The sequence below is a fragment of the Bombus pascuorum genome, chromosome 10 (assembly GCF_905332965.1).
Source record: "Bombus pascuorum chromosome 10, iyBomPasc1.1, whole genome shotgun sequence".
In the NCBI taxonomy this organism is placed as follows: domain Eukaryota; kingdom Metazoa; phylum Arthropoda; class Insecta; order Hymenoptera; family Apidae; genus Bombus; species Bombus pascuorum.
This window is the reverse complement of record NC_083497.1, coordinates 7934106-7959161: the sequence shown is the minus strand read 5'-3', so window position 1 is coordinate 7959161 and position 25056 is coordinate 7934106. Positions and strand designations below refer to the sequence as shown.

At 43.4% G+C, this 25056-nt stretch overlaps 1 protein-coding gene across 6 annotated transcripts in view; it reads right to left on the bottom strand.

Moving 5' to 3' along the window:
• Nucleotides 1-1362: 1362 nt before the first annotated feature.
• The window catches only part of LOC132911317 (protein abrupt), a 68932-nt gene continuing 45238 nt past the window's right edge, over nt 1363-25056 (bottom strand). For 2 of the 6 annotated variants that reach the window (XM_060967911.1, XM_060967912.1), the window contains exons 4-6: nt 24718-24883; nt 24252-24305; nt 1363-6437 (exon numbers count right to left, since the gene is read on the bottom strand). In XM_060967911.1, coding sequence (XP_060823894.1) covers nt 5440-6437; nt 24252-24305; nt 24718-24883 — 1218 coding nt within the window. In that variant the 3' untranslated portion in view covers nt 1363-5439. Of the gene's footprint in view, nt 6438-6749; nt 10657-22370; nt 23329-24251; nt 24306-24717; nt 24884-25056 lie in introns of those variants that run through there. The other 4 variants (XR_009658962.1, XR_009658961.1, XM_060967913.1 and 1 more) reach the window with 4 other exon arrangements.

The following is a 25056-nucleotide window of genomic DNA, read 5'->3' as shown; positions in this document are numbered from 1 at the left end:
GAGACCTCCGCGGCTTTATTTTATTCTGTTTTAGGTAAGAGAATTTCCGTCCCTTGACAAAATTCACAGGCGGTTATTCGCGTTTTCTCTAAGAAACATACGAACGTTCACAACTGGCAGACAATTCGTGAACGGCTTAGCCGCGTTTACGGCGTCGTTAATCCGCCTTTATAATGACCGTAAAGCCGCGCGGAGGCGAGTGCACTCGTACGATTCGGCATTTACGAGCACCGGGCACGTTCACCGTTTATTATTGTCGATACCGAGAGAGCCGCGTGTTGCCAATACCATCGAGCATTCTGTTATGCGTTAGCCACGTTCTTTCGTCGTTCTATCCCATTTTCTCCTACCGTTCGAAGACCACAGACCGCGAATTTCTAATCCTCCAACAGAATTTTCTCTTCTTCCATTCTATTTTTCCAGATCGTTACAATATTTTCAGGAATTAAATATCCACCTGTTACATATACTTTGTTCCTTTTTCTCCTTTCTTTTTTTAAATTCCAATTAATCGACAGAAATATAATCGGTCCTTATATCGATCAGTTCGGATGGGAGCGTTTTCACGGTTACGCACACGACTGTCTCTCTAAAAACTATTGCAATACTGTAGTTGGTGGTATTTTATTTCAAGTGACTATTGCGAACTATGTTCAACGGACTATTTTATTTGTGGGATACACCCGACTGGAGATTTCGATGGCGGGGTGCTCTCGGCAACGGGAAAGGGGAGGGGCGTTCGTGTAAAAATATTTAATATGTATATGTACATTTCGTATATATATATATACAATATACTTCTGATTGTATACATATATGTGTATATATATATTTATATATATAGCTATATAAATACTGTCGTAGAAAACTATGATCTGCAGGAAGGGGCGTGAATATCTGTCACTTCATAAGGGAGACGAACGCACCCCGCCAATTCTTTTTTAACTATAATGCTTCCTTATAACGTGTGTGTACGTGTGTGTACTCTATGCAGCATTCAACGAGTCTGTACATGTGTAAGTGTATATTTCGATGTGTACGTGTTTGTGCAGTGTACATGTTCGTATAATAACGTATATTTACCGCGACGATTGGTAAGATCGCCGCCTCTATTCGCACAGTAAAAAAAGAAACAAAAAAAATTTTCGTTTTCAAAAGACTAAAGAAAAACGAAGAAGAAAGTCTATAGACGAGATCAATGAATTATTCACCAACTTTGCACGCGATTGATCAACGCGTGTACGATTCGATGATCGTCATAAACGGTTGGCAATCAATATGGAGACACTTTCTACGCAACATATACTTCTTAGCGATAATGAAAAACAATAGAACATTGAACGAAAATGATTTTTATAAAAAAAAAAAACGGTAAAGAAAGTCTTAAACCTCGCCGCGTTCGATTAATTATTCACAATGGCACGAAGAAAACGATCAATCCGATTTTCCATTTTCCTCTCTTCATCCCGATCTGGACAGACGGTTGTCACAAACGCGTTTAACGATACCTAGAAAACCTTTTAGCTTCCTCCTTCGATCGGTGTCTATTATTTTTTCGTTATTAATTTTTCCCGTCTCCTTGTTTTTTCTTATTTTTAATCTGTTCGCTCTGGATAAAACACCGCGAATTAAATTTGTACTCTGCGAAGAATTTTTTTCTTCTGAGAAGAATCTTTTATTATTTTCTTCCCATTTTTTCCGATTCCTTTTCCCTTATCCTTCATTTTAACTTTTGTCTCGCAATATGATCACGCCTGATGCGTAATATTTATAGAGAGCTTTTTTCAAGGCAAGAAGTGGTTTCTTTGTACCGATTAGACCTGGATTCGCGTCTCGATCGATCATTCCCATATTCTTTTCCTCGATCTAAAACATGTCTATCTACGAAGCTTCCAGTTGTAACCTCGTGACGTGTTAATTCGTGGATTCGTCGGCAGGAAACGAGCGATTAAAAATTTCACAAGCATTAAAATATCACGTTTCGAGGACCCATAATAGACGAGTCACCGTAAATGAGTAAATTTTACTTCGTTACGATTTACATGGCCTCTTTGCGTGATTCGTATACAAATATTTCGATCGTATACAGATACCCTCGTACGTATATACAATATAAAGCTTAAAAAATTCGAGAATCTCAGCGTCGAACTCGCCCAAACTCGTTGCAAATCTCACGGCCTGATAATTCCGATAACACGTTTCTTCCAAACACATGTTTGTGTAATTATTGTCTTGAATAAAATGTTTATAGCTTCGGTTTACAGCTTAAATCCCTAATAAATGACTCTCGAGAATTCGTACCGGAAAGGGTGAGAATCGACGCTACTCGTAAAAAAGTTTGCTCGTTTCGCGCTTGTCCACGTTTGATTAGTGTACATTTTCGTTTTTGATTTTCCGAATCTATGTAAAATTTAACCTTTCTCTCTCTCTCTTTCTCTCTCTCTCTCTCTCTCTCCCTCTCTTTCTGGACGTATCGCCTCACGCAGAGATACATACACAGTTTACGTTCGTGAACGATGTATTCGTATCGTCAGTGGCCTGGTAAAGTCACTGAGAATCCCTGTGTTTCATCGGTAAAATTCTCTTACAAGCTAAGAAAGGATTAGTATACTTCGAGTATTGTATTGTGTACAACCTACTAAACCTAGCCAAAAAAAAAAAAAAGAAAGTAGGTACTAAACACCTACAAAAAGGATTTGTCATCAGACAGAATCGATTCTTTAATTCCCTCGTTACTTACCGTTCTCTGTCTTTCACGCACATACGCCCAAGAACAAAAAAAAGATATAACCAAAACAATAAAAAAGAATAAGAAAAGACAAAATAATAGTCATTATACTAGAAAACCCGGAACGGAAGGAATCCTAACGTTTAAATCGCGTTGCGCCACTACGTATTGCTAAGTTTCTCTTTTCTCTAGACGTACCTAATTATGAGTGTGTGTGAGTGTGTACGCGCGTGCGCGCGTGTGTGCGCATATATATACATACATACATATGTGTAATATGTACATACATACATACATACACACACACACACAGATATATATATATATATATATATAATATGTATTCTCAAAGTATACCATAAAATCAAAGTAGCTCGTGTATGTATTCAGTTAGTAGGAACCATTTTAGTATTATACATTTCGAGCCTAAACACGAAATCGCACGCATAATTGCGATCTACGAGTTCGAAACTGCCTCTTCCTCCTCTATTTTTTTTTTCTTTTTTTTTTTTATTCTTCTTCTTCATCCTACATATCACTCGAAGAACGAGAATCACGTTTGTAAAATTCAAGAGCATGACTGAAATGAGATACGATAATATTAAAAATCCTATATATACGTATCGTGAAGCGAAAATTCGTTGGAAAAGAAATATCAACCGGTTTATAAATAGCGCGGGTTGACAGAAGGAGATCGTTGATCGAGATGAGTCAAAGACATACAAGAATGCGGAAAAAGACTTGGATGGTCCAGAAGCAAAAGCAACACGAACATGAAGAAAAGATGGATCGTGGTTCTCGTTCCACTCGTGATTCTATATTATCAGTTCCTTTCCTTGCATCACATTTTTCCTTCTTTCACTCTCATTATTCTTTTGGAAAAAAAAAGTACACGAGCAACTAATCGTCTATGAGCAGATCTCGTCCACGGGTGAAAGAATCTTGTCGTTCCCCTCAAGAAAGAAGAAAATCGCCCAAGCCGAAAAAAGAACTTAAGTACTAGAAAGGTCATGGCAAGCCCTGGGAGATGGATTTTTGTTTCCAGTTCGATTAATCGACGGGTTCGATCGAATAGAAGAACGTGGGGGGGGGGGGGTGTCACATGACGAAAGGAACGACAAGAAGAGACTGTTCTCGATTATTTTATGATTCTTCTAAGTTGAAGCTTTCTTTTCTTAGTTCGCGCGCTACTTTATCTAATTCTAATTTCAAAACAGAGCAAAATTTCAAGTTGAACTGACCAGTTTCAAAACGCATCATCTCGAGGATCGTGCAAGAAATATCTCGTTCTTTTTCTATCTCGAATCCTGACACCATTTATCACGTTGTCCTAAGAATTCTCTCCAGGCTATTAAAGAAAGTTTGGTCGACTTCGCTAAACATAAACCAGCATTAAGATTTCTCGTTTGCCGATTGACACGTTAAACTACCCGGTCTAGTTCCGTTCTATATTCCGCCTCTTTTCCTACGATAAAGCGAGTAGACAGTTAACAATCGCATTAATCGTCGCGCTTCTAGAGCGACTCTTAATCTGCGAAAACACAACCGCATGTAATTTTATATCACGCGATAATACATAACTTTCCATATATATCCAATATTCCATATATATTTGTGTATATGTGTATGTGTATTACCACAATACGTTAAAAAGTAGAATGCAGAATGTGTGAGAGTGTATTTAATGTACGTAGTGCCTTGTATACGCATGTTTGCAGGTGAGTGTATACTTGGAAAGTGCACTCTTCTAAAAAATACAAAGGGTGCTAACCCTGGCGCTACACGTATCCACTCTAGCCATTACTTTACTTCTTTTATGTGTGTACCGTGTACGTACGTACGTGCCGTTGTACACTAACTTCTCTATAAATCTAGACAATATATATTTTTCCTCAACATTTATATATAATAATATAATATAATATAATAATAATATCTTCCGCCAATCGCGTATACGCGACGATCACCGTTCTTTGTTGATTTTTCCTCTTTTCTTTTTTAACCCTTAGAAAATAAAAGGAATCAAACAGTTGCCTTGGCATTGCCTCGCTTCTCGGTTCGCTCGCATACTTTCGCTTGCGATCCTATAAAAACACAGTCGTTGATTTTTTCATCGCAATATATCTTTTTCACATGAACTTTCGCTGTAACGCAACTGACATTGTTGAATAGCCATGGCGATAGATCTCTCTTCATCTCCGATCGTTTCACCATATTACTTCCCTCTAAGTTCATGATTCATGAGATTCATTCACCTTGGTCTGTCCTATCACTTATCGTTTATCGTGTTCACTGAGGTAGACAGATGGAATATTTTAAACGGGCTAAAAACTGTATACGCGCATATACACACGTGTGTACATGTGTGTGAGGAGGGCGTACGTGTGTCCGTGGGCAACGAAAAACTCCGTTTGTTTCTCTGTAACGAAGGAGGAATTCATTTTCCAATCCAAAGACCACGTGTACGTATGTGGTCTGCAGTGACTTCGTTTTCTCATCTTCTTCCTTCTTCTTTCTTTGGAACAAAAACAAAAGAGTTCTATCTCTCGTAACGAAAAGAAAACTGGAGTAAGTCTGAGGTAGTGGATGGATTTGACTGCAAAGGAAGAGGACGTGCTGGATCCAAGATACAGGACACGTCTCTTCAGAAGCACTTCCTACTGAGGTCACGTGTCATCAACTCTGGTCGCGGGATACCGCCAACGTGCCATCTATTCAGCTTTAACGATCTCTGGCTCCTCGTTCTCGCTAAAGTCATCTTCTTCGCCACCGGACGACTCGCCTTCGTCCAAAAGTCCAACGTGCCTATCCTGCAACGTATCCTGACGATCTTCGTGCACTACTCCCGGTCCTCGACCCTCATCTCTACCGATCATAGGATAATCTTCGATCCCACGACTGCCTAATTTATCCATCGCGCTCATGTGAGCCATCTTGGCCGCGTGTGCAGCCGCTACCGCAGCAGCTTGTTCAGGACTAATCCCCATTGTGGTCAATCCGGAATTCTCCGCGATAAATTGTAAATACGTATCGATGATCGCCGATCCAGTGGCGCTGGTGTTATGATGGCTCGGATGAAGATGTCCGGGTGGATGAAGAGGCGCCGTGTTTGGCTCACGGCTGCCGTGCATGGTGTCTAAAGATTTGGCCGCAATCGCCGTCGCAGTCGAATTCTTGGTACTGCTGCTGCTGTTGCTACCGCTTACTTTGGTGATCACAGTGTTATTGTTGGGCGTCGGTGATCCATACCTCAGACTGAGCGGCAGCGTAAGGTCTTCCGGGTCGTCTCCGCCGCAGATGCTGCTTCCGGCCTCGGATGGCGCACCTCCTCGAGGTATCTCCAGTCTCATGTCACCCCTTCTGGGTCCCGTGGGACTGGCACGAGCTCGTAATTCTGCTGGACTCACCTTGACACCCGCTTTGGCCAATAGACGCGACGCCAGTTCAGGATCGAACGGACTCGGCATCGGTAGTACTGGTAGATCCTTGGTGCTGATTCCACGATGCTGCCGCGACATGTGCGAATGCAAAGAGTTCCTTGACTTGGCCACGGTGCCACAGAGAACGCAACGATAGCCAGGACAGATCGTGTGCTTATCTTCCAGATGGGTGCGCAACGTGTGGGCAGATCGATAGATCTTACCGCATTTCGGGCAGGGACGTGGATCTGTGGCGCGGACCCGCATCATGTCCAAACCGCGGCGAGCGACTGAAAAAAGAAGACAAACAAAAGGCTGATGAAGCTGAGTTTCCCGAGTGAAAGTCGTCTGTCGTCGTAGTTTTTTTTTCTTTTTCTTTTTTTTTTTTTTTTGCCGAGAATCTTGCAGCTAAGGGTAGCGCAAGCCCCAGACAATTAAACCGCATGGAAAGAAATAAGAAATAAACGTTAGATAGAAAACGAAAGACAGAGAGAACTTAAGGAAAAAAAACGTAGTTCCGTTGTAGAACTCATATTAGTCTTGGCTTGGTAAACTGAACAAATGTGGATCCATTGGAACGAAGATTGACGAGCCACGTCAGCTTCTTTGAATACCTTTTATTGTACAAAGCATTACTTAAATAGTATATACTTCATTTCGTGTGTCTTATGTATAATCTTACGTACGCTAGTATCTGCTAAAATAGTGCGTATGATGCTCTATACATTGTTCGTGGCACGAGCTGTCGCTTGTGAAAGTGATTTTTATCGAGCAACTTGTGAAATCAAAAATCAGAAGTTATAGGATATCGAGTTCACCGGAAAATAAAAAGATCGTTCGAGACTAACCACCATCGTCGTATCTACGAAGAATAGAGATCGTTTCTTTTTCACTTGCGCAACCAACAACTCGTGCACGCGAATATATAATATATTTATATTTATATATATTTTCCTCGTAATTTTATTCGCAGCGTATCCTCTAGTAACTATCGTACATCGGTGTGTCGAAAAAACTTAACCTGATCGGGGGATATTCTTTACCTAGGGAATACTGACGAAAAAACACAAGACTGTAGAAAAATAAGGCTAGGCGCTGTTCTTGAATCGACTGTTCATCATGTGCTGGTCGATCGTTTCTCCAACGTTCGCTGACGCGTTATATCGTCTGTCGTTTCAATATATATTCGTATATTCTATGTTTCTCTACGCGTGTGTGTGTACGTGTAAATATACGTATTAATATTCGTATTGCGGCGCGTTTCATCGAATAACGATTACGGAAGCATCGCACAACTAGTCCCGATACGCGTTCAAACATTCTTCCTTCTACGCGCCGTTCTTTCCTTTCCCAATATTTTATCGTTCCGTTCTTCTACTGTTATAAACTCGACTACGTTTCGCCCGTAGACTAAAAACTTTTCCCGACTCGTGTTTTACGCTTTTCCTTAAAAACTACGCTCGTTAACGTAAGGCTGGCTTACTCAGCTTTAGAGGAACATTGTTTTCTCTTGTTTAAGATACGTTAACCTAATCATTAATTATATTATCGTCAACATCGTAGTCTTACAAACAACGTCGACCTTATTAATACACGATCTCTATTGATGTGACTACAGTTTTTTCCTTTTTATCTTTTTTTCTTTTTTTTTTCTTTAATCAGGCTCTACTAGAAATACTGTTTCGTACATTTTTTTTTCTTTTTATACAAAATCAACTCTTTCTCTCTCTCTCTCTTCTATATATATATAGATTTAATCTTTATATATATATATATATCTCTATATTTATATTTATATATTTATATATAATATATTCCTTCTCTTTTCATCTCTTTTTTTATATATATATAATAATAATAATAATCTCCCGAATATATTTACAAAGTGTGCGCTTCTCAGTGGGCATTAATTGTCAGGAAGAGAGGTGGGTGGTTGTGCGACGTCTCGAGAATAAAGCACTAAAAAGGGACAATGTCATCCTAAACGTAACTCGCCTCGAAATCGTTCTCAACCCTCCTCTCCTCCTCCGCTGCTACCATATCGTACCGATGGTATACTTACATTCAACCAGCTCGTAAAATCGCGTATACAACCCCTTCGAACGATTATAGACTCTGGCACGCGAGACCTTTTCGTAGAAACGCACCCTCCACCGTGTCCAAGAAACAGATACCGAGACACGTGTGCTCGGATCGATGAAACGACGCAACAAAGGGAATAAAAAAGTCGCGTTCAAATTCGAATTCGCATACCGAACAAGGTACTTCTAGAAACAAACGAAGAACAGATAGCAATATTTAACCGAGAAGAAGAAAAAAAAAACATTTAAAAAATACGAAATTGGATATACGCGACAAGAAAAATAAAATGACTACGAGATTTTAATGTAACCCAGACAGATAGCCAGCGATCGTTCGTTGCCTCTTTATCAGACGTAAGTCCATCTAAGCGTCTTTATCTGATCCCATTGCACCGGATGCTTCAAACGCATGTGGTTCCTCACGCTGTTAGGGTGAGAGAATGTTTTCGCGCAAGAGGCAACGGGACATGTGGGCGAGTCTCGCGGATAATGATGCTCCAAGTGAGCCCTCATCGTACTGATATCCTGTAACGTCCTACAACAAAGGGGACACCTGTAACCGTGCTGTTGATGATGATCGCGTATCATCTTTTGCTGCCTGTAGTCCGCCGGGCTCCGTTGATACTTGGTCGTAGTGGTGCTCGTGGTGGATGCGGTAGTGGTCGACTGGTCTTGCTGCTGTTGCTGCTGGTCGTCTTCCTGTAGCGCCTGATGATGATGATGGTGAGGAGGAGGAACGGATAGTGGATGATGATGACGATGCCGATGATGTTGCTGGTGATGGCTGTGGTGGTGGTGGTAAGCCGCGCCCTCTGCCTCATCGAGCCCGTGATCTGCAACCACCACCACACCAACGTTACCACCAGCCACCACCACCATAAACTCAAACCCAAGCCCCTCCCTAATAAAAACAGAGAGTACCAAAGCGCGCGAATATGTGTTCAAACCGCCTTCCAACCCCCCGGATTTTCCCTGTAAATCCTTACCCACCCGTATCCCCCCATTGATTCATGCGGAATATCTAGAGAGGTTACGTCTCCCGCAAATAGTTACCGGTTACTGGTATATCTGGCGGATCGCTAATTGCTCTCTCTCTCTCTCTCTCTGCTCGATATCGCGCGCAATTGGCAGACAGAGGACTGCACGGAATTCGCGCAATCACCGCGTAAATCGAATACTGACGGTAGAGACGCTTGAACGTGTCCCGGCAGAATCTCACGTGCCAGATTATTACGGAAACCGTTCGATTCTCTCTGTGAATATACGCGCGCGTATGCGTGGGGTGGCTGAACACGCTTCCCCGGATATTATAGTTCATCGACTCCAAAACCAGATCCACGCGGATTTTGGCTCGAAGGTGGCGGAGGTGTGTAAGCGTTCTTTATTACGTGTTAACTTAGAAAATACCCCTTTTACTTTACGTAAGCGATCGAGTGTATTATACTTTTTCATGTTTGCCACGTCTATCTTCGAACTTGCCGGAAATCTTATTACGGACCTTTCGTTCGTACCGTGTCTATTATACTGTCTTTTCTATGTATGATATCCGTGATCGTGGAACGTTAAGCGTACCTCGTTACACTGTAAAACGGTAAAGTTCCTTGTCTATCGCAAGAATTCTTGATCACTTCGTCTGCCATCTGCTTAAAGTCTGTAGAAAATAGGAATCTGAATGTGACCTCGCTGATACAGGCGACCACACCTCGAACGTCACGCTTTAACCGTTTTAACCTCCCTCGTTCTATGTATAAATACGAATCAGGACGTAACCTGATTTTCTCGAATATCTTCTCTTTTGTAAAAATAACGCGACGATAAGCCGACCGAAATCGAACCGAAACCGGATAATATCTACCATGGATACAATGACAGCAACCATTTCGAATTCTAAAATAATCCGATCGAAAATCTCGATTCGTTTCTGTACCAATTACGGTCATCCTGTATCGACGAATGACATGCAAGAACAACCCCCGACTTCATCTGGTCGCGGATCGTTTTTTGTGGATGCTGTTCGACGAGAACGGGACGGCAGACGACGAGAACCGTACTCATGGCAATGAGGAGGACGAAGAGGGTGACTGATGCTGCTGTTGATTAGGATTGTTCAGACTGGGCCGTTGGTGTATTCCGTGCGCCTGAAGCTGATGATTGATCAGGTAATGCTTGGTCTTGCACCGTTTCCCGCACACGTTGCACTGCGGCCACGTCTCCGGCGGCGGCCAATTCGAGTGGACATTTTTCACGTGTTGCCGAAGGTTGCTCGGCGACGAGTAGCTTCTGCCGCAGTAACGACAGAGAGGCCTAGCATCGTCGTGGCGCAGTGCCGTGTAGAGTCTCGCGAAATTCTCCACGGCTTGCGTAGTTTCGCTGGCGGCCGCAGCCACCGCCGCCATCGCGGCTTCCTCCCTCTTCGGCATCACCGATCCTACAACCAGGACGTGCCCGTCAGTTGATTCTCTTTCATTTCTTTCTTTCTCACTCTCTCCCTTTTACATTCAGGATTTATTTCTCTCTGTCGTTTCGTTCGTTCTTTTTCTCACAAGCGTCCATTCTTCTCTTTTGCTCTTCTCAACACACACAATCATATAGCAGTTGCTCCTTCTCATATACGTGCACACACATTAAGCCTCTCTTCTCACCGACATACGCCCACACACTAGTCACACACGTGTGACCAGCCTCTCACACGTGTTCCTTTCCTCTTTCTTGCTCTCTCTCTCTCTTTCTCTCTTTCTTCCTCTCTCTCTCTCTCTCTCTCTCTCTCTCTCTTCCTCTCTTGTCTTCAACGTTTTCTCACTTTCTCTCTCGATCGTGTTCCGCACCCTCGGGCCACACGATATCGTACCCGATCGATCTTTCCTCTCTCTCTCTTCCTCTGCCACGTGCACACAGGCTGCACTTCATGCACACGCACTCTCATACCTGAACACACACGCACGCAGGCTACTCTCGTACTCTCAGGGCATGCCCGGTTGTAGGATGTTTGGTGTGTTGTTGTAGTTGTTGTTGATGTTGATGATGTTGTAGCTGTCAACGTTGATCTCGTTTAACAAATTAACTCTACGTCGATTCGTGGCGAAACCAGCGCATAGATCACGGAACTCGTGCGTAATTCGGGCTACCTGCGCACGCTTCCTTCGATCCATCCCTTGAGACCTTAAACTGTGTTTCAGAGCCTGTTAATCGAAACTGAAGCCGTCTTGTCGGATCGTTCCCTTTTCCTCTCCACTATTCTCTAATCGTAAGACGTTCTTTTTCAATCGGGTCCAGCGACAGCCGCGGGAGACGGTCACCGGAAGTGGTCTTCTGCTCGCGCCTCGTCGACAGAATCGTAGGTGACAGAAGATAGAAGAGAAACGTATATGATCCTCCACAACGTCGCCACCTTCGTCCTCGTGCATTCCAAGCTCTCGATGCCAGAGAGTAAGAGAGTAAGAGAGTAAGAGTAAGAGAGAGAGAGAGAGAGAGAGAAAGAGAGAGAAGTAGCGGAGGGAGAAAGGGGAATAAGAAAAGGAGAGGCCAGAATATAAAGGCGAAGAAAAAAGAAACAAAAATAGAGAAGAACTCAGACAAAAGGGAGTTTCAGATGTAAGAGTAAGATAAGCGAAGACGAAAGACAGGGTGGAGTCGTTAGAGGAGGAAGGAGGAGTACGAAGAAAGGAGGAGACAGTCAGAAAGAGAGAGAGAGTGTGCGAACTACGTAAGAACCCTCGTATTGATCCACCCTCTACGCCTCGTTACGACTATCTTTCCTACGAATCTCTAAGCAAAAGGCCTCTCCCACTTTCGTGCACGTCTCATTACGTAAAAGGGCAAGAATGTGCAGGCACGACGTGACAGGTATCCGCCTTCGAAATTGTCTTCCATAAGTATTGTGCCACCCTCCGATTCATTCCGTTACTCTGGATTCCGCCACTTTGTTTAGAGAACCATAGAGGACCATCCTCTACCTCCACTATTCGAAAACGTTATTAACTTTACGTCTGATGAAATCGCGTTTAATTTACGATTGTGTGCTAACGTCGATCGTCTATTACAAGTCGAATCAGCGAGAATAAGGATTAATCTTGGCCTGGTGAAATATGACCGGGATAAGAAGCTTCGCACGATGGAAAAAGCGATCCGCGGTCACCGCACAGAGAGAGTTTTGCGCGCAGCTTGTGATTTACAGCGCTGGGACGAGCCGATTTATTAGAATTACGTGAACGGTACATACACCCGGAAAACCATATTCAACGATGATTTACGTATCGGCTCTGCCGCGTTCTGCTCGGAATTAAGGTCACGCTGCACGTTCCAGCCTCGAATCGGTTTTGAAATACCGGTTGTTATCTATGATGAAAGTAAACGTGCTAACGAATGGTAAAAATGACACCTGCGCTAGAAGGTTTTTTCAACCATCCAATTCCTTCGCTTTCTTTTTCATCTTTTTCATTTGAATCGAGACTTTATTGCGAGTTGCACGAATTTATTACCATTAGATACAGTGTGTCTGGTAACTGATAGTAAGAACGAGTGAAGTGTAATTTTTTATGAAAAAATACCTCGAAAACGCAGGAAAAATGTTTTTGCATATAAAAATCCTTTCGAGAAAAATGAAAATCTGCTTGAAGATTCGAAAATTCGATAGATTAACTGTAAGTATTTATATTTTGAGGTATTTTTTTTGTGTCACTAGTTGCCAGATATTTTGTATACAAAGTATAGTTAGCGCAACACGTTCGCTTTGCTTACAAGAATTTCGGTTTACTGTATAGAATAAATATAGAAAGGCCACGTGTAACCGTAAAAGTAACCGTGGTAGTAAAGAACCGAGCAAAATTCGAATAATTATGAGGAAACTTTTTCTACGCGAGATAGAATCACGTAAGACAGTCGGCTGAGTAATTGTACCAGTGAGTTCGATCGATTAGGGTGGGAAATGTACGTGCGCGCTTGATTACAACGGACCTTCGAGCCGATCGGTCGGAAGAGAGTGATAGAACGTCGGGAATGACGGGGGATGGGGAGAAACGCCGAACCGGAAGAGAAAGCACGAGGGTAGAAATGGAATGGTGGCCCTGTGACAGAAGGACCACAGAAGCGCTATGAAATATAGACAGACGATGAGAAGTACAGAATGTATCTATAGTAGCGACTATTCAAAAATGCAGAAAATGTTTATTCATCGATATCGTAAAAATATCTCAAAAATTGAAACATTTTACTCTCGCCTAAGAGCTATAGATCCGGATGGATTACATCAAGAAACCAAAGAATTCCAAAGAAAAAAGATGGAAGAAAGCAACAGGAGAAATGGAAGTAGAACGAATAAGAACAGCATTCTACTTCGAAAAAAAGAGCCAGATGTAAATTGAGAAAACTGAGAAACAACGAAGAGGTTAGAAGTCCAACACGAAGAAAAAAGGAAAAGAAAAAAAAGAACGAAAGCAATGAAAGAAAGAAACTAATAAGCGACAGACGAGAAAGGAAGGAACGGTGTTGACGAGGAAGGAGCTTCAGTAGCGAGGCTGGGATGATTGCGCCATTCCATTAGCGGCGTCGCTCCGACGAATTGCGCTGCATTAACGAGGAGCCGCTTCTCAAGAAGCAGTCAGCACGCTGATTGGCCGAAGGGAAGTCGAAGATCGATGTCTTCGGCTTTCCGGTAAAGTTCTTCGCTGTCTGTCTCCTCTTACGCAACGAAATGTCTTGGAAACGTCGATCCCGCGAACGACCGCGTGCGTATCGTCATGAAACCGCTGGGTAATTCTCTATACCAACGAATACATCGAGACTAGTCGGCTCTCTAACGCAGGCAAAACTTTAGATCCTTTCAATCATGTCGGCCATTGACTCTCCCTGGGGGACTAATCAGGGGAAAATCACTGTAGCCTTCCTTTCGCGGAGGATCCTTTTCATTGGTTCTCGGTCAATCAAACTCCCAACCGGCTATAAATTTCTCTAATTATTTGTATTCTCCCTTCGCACGAAAATTTCGTATCTCGAGGAAAGATTTTTTAATGAAAATTCTAGAAAGATAAGATCTTCCTTGATCGATCGAACTTTCAACTGACTATAAAAAAATTTCTAACAATCTCTATAGGAAAATAGTATTTTTTGAAAAAAGAATTCTTTTATGGAAAGTTTACGAAGACGATCTTGTTCTTAACTGCAAGGATGCAAAGATTATTACCAATATTCCTTTTATCGAATAAAAGATTCTTTCGATATTAAAATTCCTTCTGTCTTCTTTCTCCTTTTATCGCGTTGTAAATTCAAGTAAGACCGACGCGAAAGTTCGAGCAAAGCTTCAGCTTTTCAATAGGCCCAGTTTAGCGTTTCCTCGGGAAGTCGAGCAATTTCGAAGCGATCAATAACCTCGCTCTTTATCCGTCCCGCGTGCCGCGCGTCGAGTTCCTTCGAACGGTTATTCCCGTCGGAAGGTACACCTGGTTTCCGGTAGCGAAGTTTCTTTAACGATCGGTTACATCGAACGCGGCTCGGCACGGCTTAGGTTTATGACAGGCTGATGTATGGGGGCTCGGTGAACGGACAGAGAGGTGGGGAGGGACGTGGCGCGAGAGAACCGGGAGAGAAAAGTTTAATTTAGGTGGCCCACGTTGTTGCCTACGAACTCGTGGCCCTCGTGCGCATCCACTTCCACCGCGACGCCCCTCGTCATAGCCAAGTTTTTACGAGCCTTCTCGTGAAGCTCCACGAAGAGCAAGAGAGAGAGAGAAAAAAAAAGAAAAGATGAAAAAAGAATCGGCGAGAAAAAGCGAAGAGCGTCGCGGTGCTCGGTCGAATAACTTTTGTCCTTTCGCTCGTCGACTCGTTTTCGCGCGTTCTTTGTTACATCTACGTCGGTAATTCCTCCCTTCCGTCGTTCTCTTAATTAACCCTGGCGTCGCGAGGATATACGAAATTCCAAAGCGACACGTTTGTCGAGAGACGTGCAATCCCCTGGGAGACCGGAAGAACCTGCCAATCACGAAACCCAATACACAGTATCGGTGTCTCCCTTTCCTTCTTTCTTTTTCCTTAAATTGAAAAATCGTGTATGCCTCGGGGCGTATCGCGTGTGTGACGCGTGACAAGACCCGCGTGTCAAGCACCGTTCCTCTTTCTAAGGCACGCTACTATAAAGGGAAAACTATATAAGGGGTTGAATCCGCGGGGATGGTTGGAAGAGTAGTTCGAACGACTTTGGACAGTGAAACGGCGTGAGAGACGGGTGTTTGGACGATCGTGGGGATCCCGAGGAAGCTAAGGGTGGTTGGTTGGCGGTGGCGGCAGCGGCGTCAGTGACGGCGTCAGCGGGGGTGGCGGTGGTTCAGTGTGGCAAGGGTGGGCGCCGGGGGCAAGTGAGGGCAGATCAATGCGGACATGTGCGGGAAATTGCACAGGGATCGATCCCGGGACCCTCGGGGGAAGCACGGCCTCTCACTCTCTCTCTCTCTCTCTCCTCTCTCTCTCTCTCTCTTTGCTCTGTCTCTCACTTCAGCCCCTCTTCCCCCATCTCGCTCTGCTGCTGCCCTCGTAACCGTCTCTCGCCTTCTCACAACTCGTCCCTCTCTTCCTCGTTCATGAAAACGTCCGATGGCTTTTGCGCGTCGCTCAACCGACTTCGCCTGGAACGCTCCTCTGTTCCCGTTTCTTCCCTTATTTTTAGAGGACATTTGTTGCGTCGTCTCCGCGGATAGGGGCCGGCTAATTCGAACGTATTTACCGACGAGAAGAGATACGAGCTTTGTTTCTCGGCAGTAGCTCGTGCGTCCTTTAATCGAAAGGGATGAGCCGCGTCACACGATGATAACGAGCGGCGTGTAATTAAGTTTCGTAAGATTAATTGTACGATCGACGTGCGTCGTAAATCACGGGGAAATAAATGGAATTTCACTGACTGTTTAACATCGATAAAAAATCTGGAACGGACTAACCATTCGAAATCGTATAGAATCTATTCGAGAAGCCCTCCCAGCGGGGGATTCAAGGAAAACGGATATCCCGAGTCGACAAAAGCCTGACACGTTAGATAGCGATATAGAGAAGCAACGAAGAATGAGACAGGAGACGGCCCTGGGGTGTTACCTTCGGTGAAATTGATGAGGAGTTGCTGTAGAGAAAAGTGGAAGGTCCTTGGATTCCCTGGGATCTACGCAACGTCGAAAATTCGTGACAATGGCCAGGACGAACCTAACCTAACGGGATCTTCATGAAAAATGCAATCTAGGACATGGTGGAAGGAAAAAAAACGGACTCAAATGAGAAATAGAACATTAACGGCATAGAACAAAAAGGGTCGTTCGACATAAATATCTCTGACAGAATAAAATATCTATTCTCTCTCCCTCGCTATCCTCGATCTCCTCCCTTCCTTTCTTTCCTCGCCGTTTTAATTTCAAGCTCTATTTTAATTTCAAATACGTCTGTCCGCGAGACTGTTTTAAAATTGAAGCGGCGCGCGAGCTTTTAATAAAAGCACTATACGCGCGTCCAGGTCGCCTTTAATTCAGAAACTACACCGGGAACGAACATTTAGCGCGGCAATAACGAAACTCTATAATCTCTCGCGTCCTCTCTAATCCCTCCTGGCGAACGTGAGAACCGAAAATAACGCTCGCAGTCTGGACTCGAAACTCGGATAGGAAAGGCTAAAAGCTTTCTAGCAGACAGCGGCGTGTTGGAGAGAGGGAAAAAAACGAAGAGATGTGGGGAAAGAGGGGTGAAAAGTAGAGAGAAGAGGGCGAGGAGACGGAGACGGGTAAGGTGAAACAGACCTCGAAGCAACTTGTCCATTTCCTGATACCGGCCACTCGTTGGAATTCAATCAAACTTGCAAAGCTTTCCAAGGACCAGAGAACTCTCTCTCTCTCTCTCTCTCTCTTTTTCTTCGGGTAGCCCAAGCTTACAGCTAAAGTAAACAACGAGCCGCCGATAGATAGAGGACCGCAGACCTCGAGACGATAACAACGACGAGGAGAAGGAGAACGAGAAAGGAACGTTTCTTCCATCGTACTTGTTTGTATTTCTTCGAGAAAACTGAGAAGTAAGAGAAGGATAAGAGAGTTTACAGTGGAGAGAAAATCACTGAGTGAAGAAGGAAGTTGAAGCGAAGAAGAAGATGGAGAGTGGCGCGGAAAATCAATGTGGTCAGAGAGAAGATAGGGGTGGATGTAGCGAGAGAAAGAGACGGATGGTAGCTGAAGACGAAGGGGGTTCCTTTATGTCGGGTCACGTCTTTAATATACCTCGCGTGGGCGGCGGTGGCTGCGGCAGCTTAATCAATCTTCCTGCTAAAGTGTGCTGCACCACCACCCCATCCGTCGTTGCTGCAACCGTGAAATCCAATCTCATTCTATCGTTCCTCTACGTTCGACGCGGAACAATCGATACGCTCTAGGCGCAATAAGCCTGGTGTACGCGATGCCTGCACATAGAGAGAGAGAGAGAGAGAGAGAGAGAGAGAGAGAGAAACCTATGCATTCTATGCTGGTCAGAAATTAGAAAATTTATATAACATGAATTCTAATATGCGTATCCAAGTGCATGAAGGGAAGGACCACTGTTATTAATTAGAGAGAAATTTAATTAAGATGCTCGCTCCGTTCATAAAAGAGGTGGGGTTTAGTTTCTTTAATTAATTCCACCGTATCATGTCCTCTTTCTTCATGCGTTACGAAATCTCTACGGGAGCCAGACAAGTTTCCCCTACCTCTATTGTTTATTCGATTTTGAAAGGAAAGAATCGATAAGATGGGACTAAGAGCGATACCTGAATCGTGCCTCGAGTAGAATAACAAAAGGGACAAGGCGCCATGTGACACGCACGCTCCAATCGCGCGCACTCTCCGTTCGTCATTTTTCTTGATGGCGCGCCAAACTTTCGTAATTTCGAGTGGCAACGTCTGCGACGCACAACTCGTGGAAAAGTTAGAGCTAGACGAATATCACTGTCAAGGCGTTCGTGACTCTTTACTCCAGTTTCGTTGCTATTCTTTACGTTAATGGAGTCTCCTGTCAATTCTGTTGATGACTCTTCACGACGAAAACACGCGTGGAAATTAGTCAATCCGGAATAACTGACGCAATACCATCGCTAAGTAACTAAATATAGTTACGATAAATTTAGCTAAAATAATATTACCGAGTTGAAACTCGTGTATGTTCTACTTCTTTTCCTTCTTTTCGAGACAATACAGCAGGATTCAAAGATACTTCTAACCCAAATAACTCTACCTTCTCCTATCTTTTAATTTCTCCTCGTTTCTATCGTCGAAACCCTCCTGTTAACGAAATTAGAAGGAGAAAAGATAGGAACAGACAGTTTTACGCAGCAATCTAACGATCTTGCGTCCAGACAACAGACTAATGCGATAGATTCCAAAAGGGAATTGCAATTGTCATTTATCCAGACGACGCAATATCGGATGAACCGCCCTTCGGCTTGGTCGATCATCCCCTTTCCTCGCGCACGTTCCGCCAACACGTGGACGCCACGAGGGGTAAAAGCGAGGAAAAAGGGGATTCCAGAACATTAAGGAGACAAGAAACGAGAAGAAACAGCAGGATGAAATCGGGATAAGGTGAAGCTTGGTAAGAGGGAGTAAAAAAAAAAAAAAGAAGAGTAGCAGAGACCAAAAAATACGCAACCACGAGGTAAAAGAAGAAGCGAATCCAACGAGCAAACATTTGAACTCGACGGTCTACGTTCCGCTTATCGCACGAAATCCCATTTTTATTCTTCTACCGATCTTGCCCTGCCCTCTATGAGTGGCCATCTTTTTTCTACCAGCCCCAAAGCCTCTATGTATCTGATCGTCGACGGCAAAGTGGGCCACAATATCCTTATATCCCATCTCATTTCCTGTTCTGCCTCTCTTCTTTGTCTCTCCGCTCTGCCCTTCTCCCCAACCACTTTCCAAGGCAGATTACACTTTCCTAGGGAACGCAATCGATCATACGTTCGCGTGTTATTTGCTCGACTTCTTTTCCACGAAACTTTTAATGCCACCCTTAGTTCTCGGCCAACAGAAGAATCAGTATTCTGCGTCGAGCGAGCAAGGGAGAAGTAAGATGGGAGACACAGGCGTGTGGAATTAAAGACGGGAAAACTTATTCTTTTTCGTGGTCCTCCTCAACTACGTGACACGCGTGTCACAACCGATATTTCGTTCATTCTTTACGATAATCACGCGATCACTTTCATACTTCCCCTGCAGTTTCTCTCATAGTTGTTCTTCCCAATGTTCACCCCACGTATGTCGAAAGATATTACGTACAAGACGAGGAACGTCGGTTAGACGATAGAAGAGACACACCGCTTTTATCGGACAAACTTATCAAGTTGATAAGAATCTAGCGAAGTTCGAAACGGACGGTTAGGTTATCCGGATCGAATCCGGGTGATAGATGACTGTAATCTGTGAAGCGGCGAATGGAGAGCCGATTTCACCAGCTTACGTGGAGATTTCCTGTGTAATGGCGAGAAAATTGGAGAAAAAGCGGAAAAAATCCTTTCGAGCGTTTCGGGTGGCGATTCAGGATTGGAAAAGCGTTATTTATTTAACAGTAAAATCACCAAACTAGTTCTATAAACCTGTGGATATACAACGAAGCACTTTTGGGTATTTTAATGAATTTTTGGATAATAAATATGAAGAAAGGTTTGCCTCCAAACTTCTATTTTCATTTCTATGCTATCAATTTTATACTTCGATCTTCGGTGATTCTAGCGTTAAGAAACTTGTGAACAATGTAAAAAGCTTCTGTTCGATGGAATTGCGATTGTTCATCGGAATGTCTACGAATTCAAATTTATCAAATCTACAAATTGCTTGACCCTAAATATTTCAAAAAGCAGCGACAGATGCAAAAATTCCAAAAAGGAATCTTTAAAACTCTTCCTGAGCCAACTTGTTTGAAATCCAAAATACCCCTAACCTAGGACAATCGTTAAACTTAGAATGATGATGACACTTGAAACTAATTGCACGTAAGATTAAAAAGAAAAGAAAAAAACGAAGAAACAAGCAAAAATGGAAGAAAGACATATGCTAGCGAGCCATCATCTTTAACGACGGCAGGAAGTAGAACCATTTCCTCGTAGTGTCGGTTGAAACCAAAGCGGCGAATGCTTTTAGATGCTCACTGGCTCTCAAAGATGACGTAGTTTCACTCCAAGAAATAAGAACAAGACGATCTAACCGACCGCTTGAATGGCAGGGATTGCGGGTTGAAGGTAAAAACGGAGAAGGCGCAGGCAAAAACGAAGGGTGGGAGAAGGGTTAGAATGAACGAAGAGAGAAAGCGAGAGGGTGGCTGGAACAAATGCGAGTCTCCTCCATTTACGTCGGAACTACGAACGTCAGGGTTGGGTAGCACAGACAGGAGATGGAAGAGATTCGTGGAAATGCCGTGGAATTGGATAAGCCGGCAGGGTTTGTTTTGCCAGGGGTTCGCAATAGGGGTGATAGGCTGATCGTGTGCTAGCATCGCGTGGCCCATGCTCACTAGGGCCTTGTATCGCGTGTCCCGTGCAACTTTCTTCTCCTCACCCTCGAAAAACACTGATCCAATGGCTCGACGCTGACAACGCACTCACACTGTTAACGATTCGATCCGTGAATGGTATAGATCGGTCTGATATCACATATATTGTAATGCAAAGCCTTTTTCGCGTGATATTGCAGTTTAAGTTTAGAAAATACAAAATACACTCTTATATACATATCTGCTATCTGCTATTTCGAGTAGAACTGAAAGTGGTCGATCGTAAAAATGAAATTTGAATAAACGAACTTGAAATTCACCGTGTCAGGTCTAATTCGCGTGGAAAATGAGGAGAATTGAAGCAAACGTCTGCTAACAAGCTGGCTCAGAAACTATCGAAGGGGGGGGGGGAGCTCATCAAACTCTGTCCGAGAGACAAGTTGAATCCTATGAAACACGTGGAGAACGAAACGAGAGATAGGGTGAGGTCGAGGGTGGAAGAGTAAGGTAAAGTTAGAGAGGAAGGAGGCGGGAGGCACTAGGTGCTGTTTGTTGAATCCTCGAGATCAATACAAGCCAGTCTATCTCTTTCTGCCTCGTAATTCCGTGAGCCTAAATGTGCGCGGGCATTCGACGTGTGTACGTATGTGTGGTACCGAGCCTCGTTTCGTTCGTGCCTCTGAAAATGCACACAGGGAGAGACGTACACAAGCGGACACACATTTACATACGATTGCAGGGCGAACTGTGACGCGTCAAGATGAGGAAGCGACAGAGAGTAAATGGGACGCTGCATTTCTGGCTACCAGTTTTAGCCACGCGTGTCAATATTTTAAAAGCACCCTGTGCAGAGACATACGTTAAAAGACAAGCGAATATTGCGCCCTGAATTCGGTTCGTTTTAACGCCACGGTCGGAAATAATTCGCTCCATTTCTTCTTTTTTTCTCCTATAAAGATACACCGTCGTAATTCGGTCAATCTAATTGCACACTGACACAAGCGAAAGAATTTATTGACGGTGAAGAAGAGAGAAAAAGATGTGATTCGTTTCAAAAGAAAAACAAATAAAAAAGGGACAGGAAAGAAGAAAAATATTCATGATAAGATTCGGTTCTATTAGAAAGGTTATTTTCACCGGTTCAGCTATTTCTTTAGAATTCTCTATTCGCTCGGTTCCCCTTAAAGGCCGTGAATCCTCAAAAGTAGTGAATACAGTTCTATCGACGTTTTTCCCGTGAATGACTGTCTCTCTTTACGCGAAACGAGGCTGACGCATCTTTCTTTCTTCATCCGTTACTATTTATGCCGATAAGAATACGGGCGAGAATTTCAAGAAGTCTCTGTCGGCCAATCGCGGGCGCTTACTTATCGCTGCCTGGAAGGATTGGCTGCGCACTGCGGTACAATACGAAAATAGGTCGGCCAATCCTCGTATCAGCACCCTCTTTCGCCCTCCTTTTGCCTATCGTCACCTCCGTTCTTTTGTTCTAACTATCGGTAGAAATGAATAAAAAAAAAAAAAAAAAAAAAGAAAGAGAGAAAAGAGAAAAACTATCTATCTACGGATGTTCTACGCGAAGAACACTTATTTCCCTATGCAGTTTTACAATAGTGTATATGTACATCTACTACGAGTATTATTGCGAGGTCATAGTTGTCTTACTCGGGAATATTCCCAGCTATTCGTCAAAGTTCCTTAGGGTCAACTATACAGATTGCCAGCATCCACTCTCATCGACCCCTCTCTTTTCAGCCCTAAACATCGTCCAAGGGAAACACGCGTGTCTCGTTAATTCTTTGATCGATCAACGATACGCAAGATACGCGTTCTGATCACTGTTTGTCCTCGTTCGACCATCTTTCTGGTGCCGCATATTGTTGCTGCGATTGCTGACCGCTAGACACTTGGCCACCCGACGATTGTTGCTGTTGTATCTGCGTCTGCATCTGATACAACGGATAACTTTTCCGTTTCCGGATACCATGCATCGACAGAAGGTGTATCTGGAGGTATTGTTTCGTCTTGAACTGCTTGTTGCACACGTGACAGGAGACGTACTCGGTTTGAACTGTGTGCACGTTCACGATGTGTTGCTTGAGGTTCGAATTGTTCGAATAGATCTTCCCGCACTCCGGACACTTTGGTTTGCCAGACTGGCTAGTGTTGTCGGTTTGATGATGCTGTTGCTGATGAAACCGACGATGAGTCTGTTGATGGAACAACGCCATGCTCTCTTGAATCTTCTCCTTGGTGCACGATTGAAGCATCAGATTGAGCTCGTTTTTCGCGCTGGCGGTTTGTTGCTGTTGCTGCAACGTTTGAAGATTGTTCTGCAGCTTCTGATGCATCATCGTCAGCTGCTCGGTATTCAGGCTGTTCAGGGAGTTGAGCGAGTTCAAGGCATTTAGGGCGTGTTGTTGCTGCGACGCTTGGCTGGTGGCGTGGAGCTGATGGTGATGATGATGCTGCTGGAGCAGAGACGACAGGTCCTGACCTTTCGAGTTGTGCACTCCGCTCTGGTAAGTTCCAGACCCGGTGTGGTCGTTCCTCGCGGAGGACGTACCCGGCAACCAACCGGAACTCGAGCTTGAACCGTCTCCTCCAGAGGGCTGCCATCGCCCTGGAACCACCAGCCAATGTCAGTCCTCAGCCAACCTCGTACGATCCCTTAAACACTATTCAATTTTTTTCCGTTCTCCCACAGCCCTTCGTTTCCCGTTCCGTTCATTTATCTCTTTTTTAAACATTTTTTGTTTTACTTCCGTTTAATTTTTTTTTTTTTTTTTGTCATTCCTGTCACACTGTTTCCCGCCCCCGAATCCGTGTGTGTGTGTGTCTTTTTTTTTTTTACTTCCCTGAATATCTATGATCCAATCGTAGATTACATTCTACTTTTTTTTGTAAATATATTTTTCACTTTTTTAATCTCAAGATATCACAGGTATCAATTTTATTTCGATCAGATTTTTATCTGTTTGCTGAATGTGGTAACGTGTGTACTTTGTCCTTCTTCATTGCCATTTCCATACCTCCACCCTCTCTTTTATCCATAAACAGTTTTAACAGTCGATTGAATTCATACCTTGCCTCGACCGACCAATTAGCTTTAGCAAGCCTCGAAGAAGGGTCGTTTTAAAGAATTCGAGATTAAAAAGAGTCGAGCTTGGCTTTGCATGGTAACCCTAACAATTCCGTTTCTAACGACCGCAGACCATTTTTTGCGGAGGAAAATCGATATTATTCCGGTAAACGAACTCGAAGAGCCGTCGGAGACGTAGCTCCACGATACGCTGTTACTCGCCATGTTTCTGTATTATTCTTTTATCGTTATTATTATTCTTTCTTACTATATTTTCTTTCTTTTTTCAAAAAGGGTTAAGTTGGGCAAGGGGATGCAGGGTTGTGAGAGGTACGAGAGTTCCATGCATTCAACGCAACAACGAGAGACCAGAGTCTTGAGGGAATCGACGGGAGGATACTATAGTCTTGGGCTACGAAATCGTAATAAACTGTAAAATCGAATCGTTGACTCTGATCACTTACCGTAATTCGGATCCTGATTCGCCGCGTGGATCCCGGATGGTCCTGGTATCAGTCCTGTAATTATCAATTACGATCATAATCACACAATTGTCTTACACCATTCGTCAACTCTAAGCAGGAAATTAATGTCAATCGACTCGGCGTCATTTCATTTCTATCTCGATTAGTTGACTGAGAGTCGTAGTTGTGTAAGTCAGTCTACTGTAAGTTTTCGTAAAATAATGTTCTGCGTTTACTACCATAAAAAATTACTTATACTTTTTCACGTCGTTAAAACGCACGGACAGAGAATAAAATTACAACTTAAATAATTACGAAGATGGAGCGGCGATTACGTTTAAAAATTGAAATACGTCATTGAATTTGAATTTTCAAAATCTCGACTTGCAGCTCTATTATTCTTTGGCCGCCAATGAGAAATCATTATAAAGAACAAAAGGAATTGAACTGATTTCGATTGAATTACCTGGTATTCCCAAGAGCGTCGTAGGAAACGAGTTACGATGGTGTTCTATAGAATCATTTAAAATGTCGCTTGGTTCCGTCTTCACAGAATTCAGGATACTGTCGTTATTCGATATCTCTTCTTCGTTGTCCGACATGGAATTTGAATCCTCGCCTGTAGATTGCGCCTGTAACCAATAATAATTCCACTTTTCTTATCCAATCTTCATAAATCTCATTTAAAACTATTAATCTTCTGACAGTATAATAAAATGGTATCACATACACGGGTGTATTATTGGATCATACACAAATACGTGAAAATTGCACTAACAAATCGAAAAGAATTTTCTAATTCTAA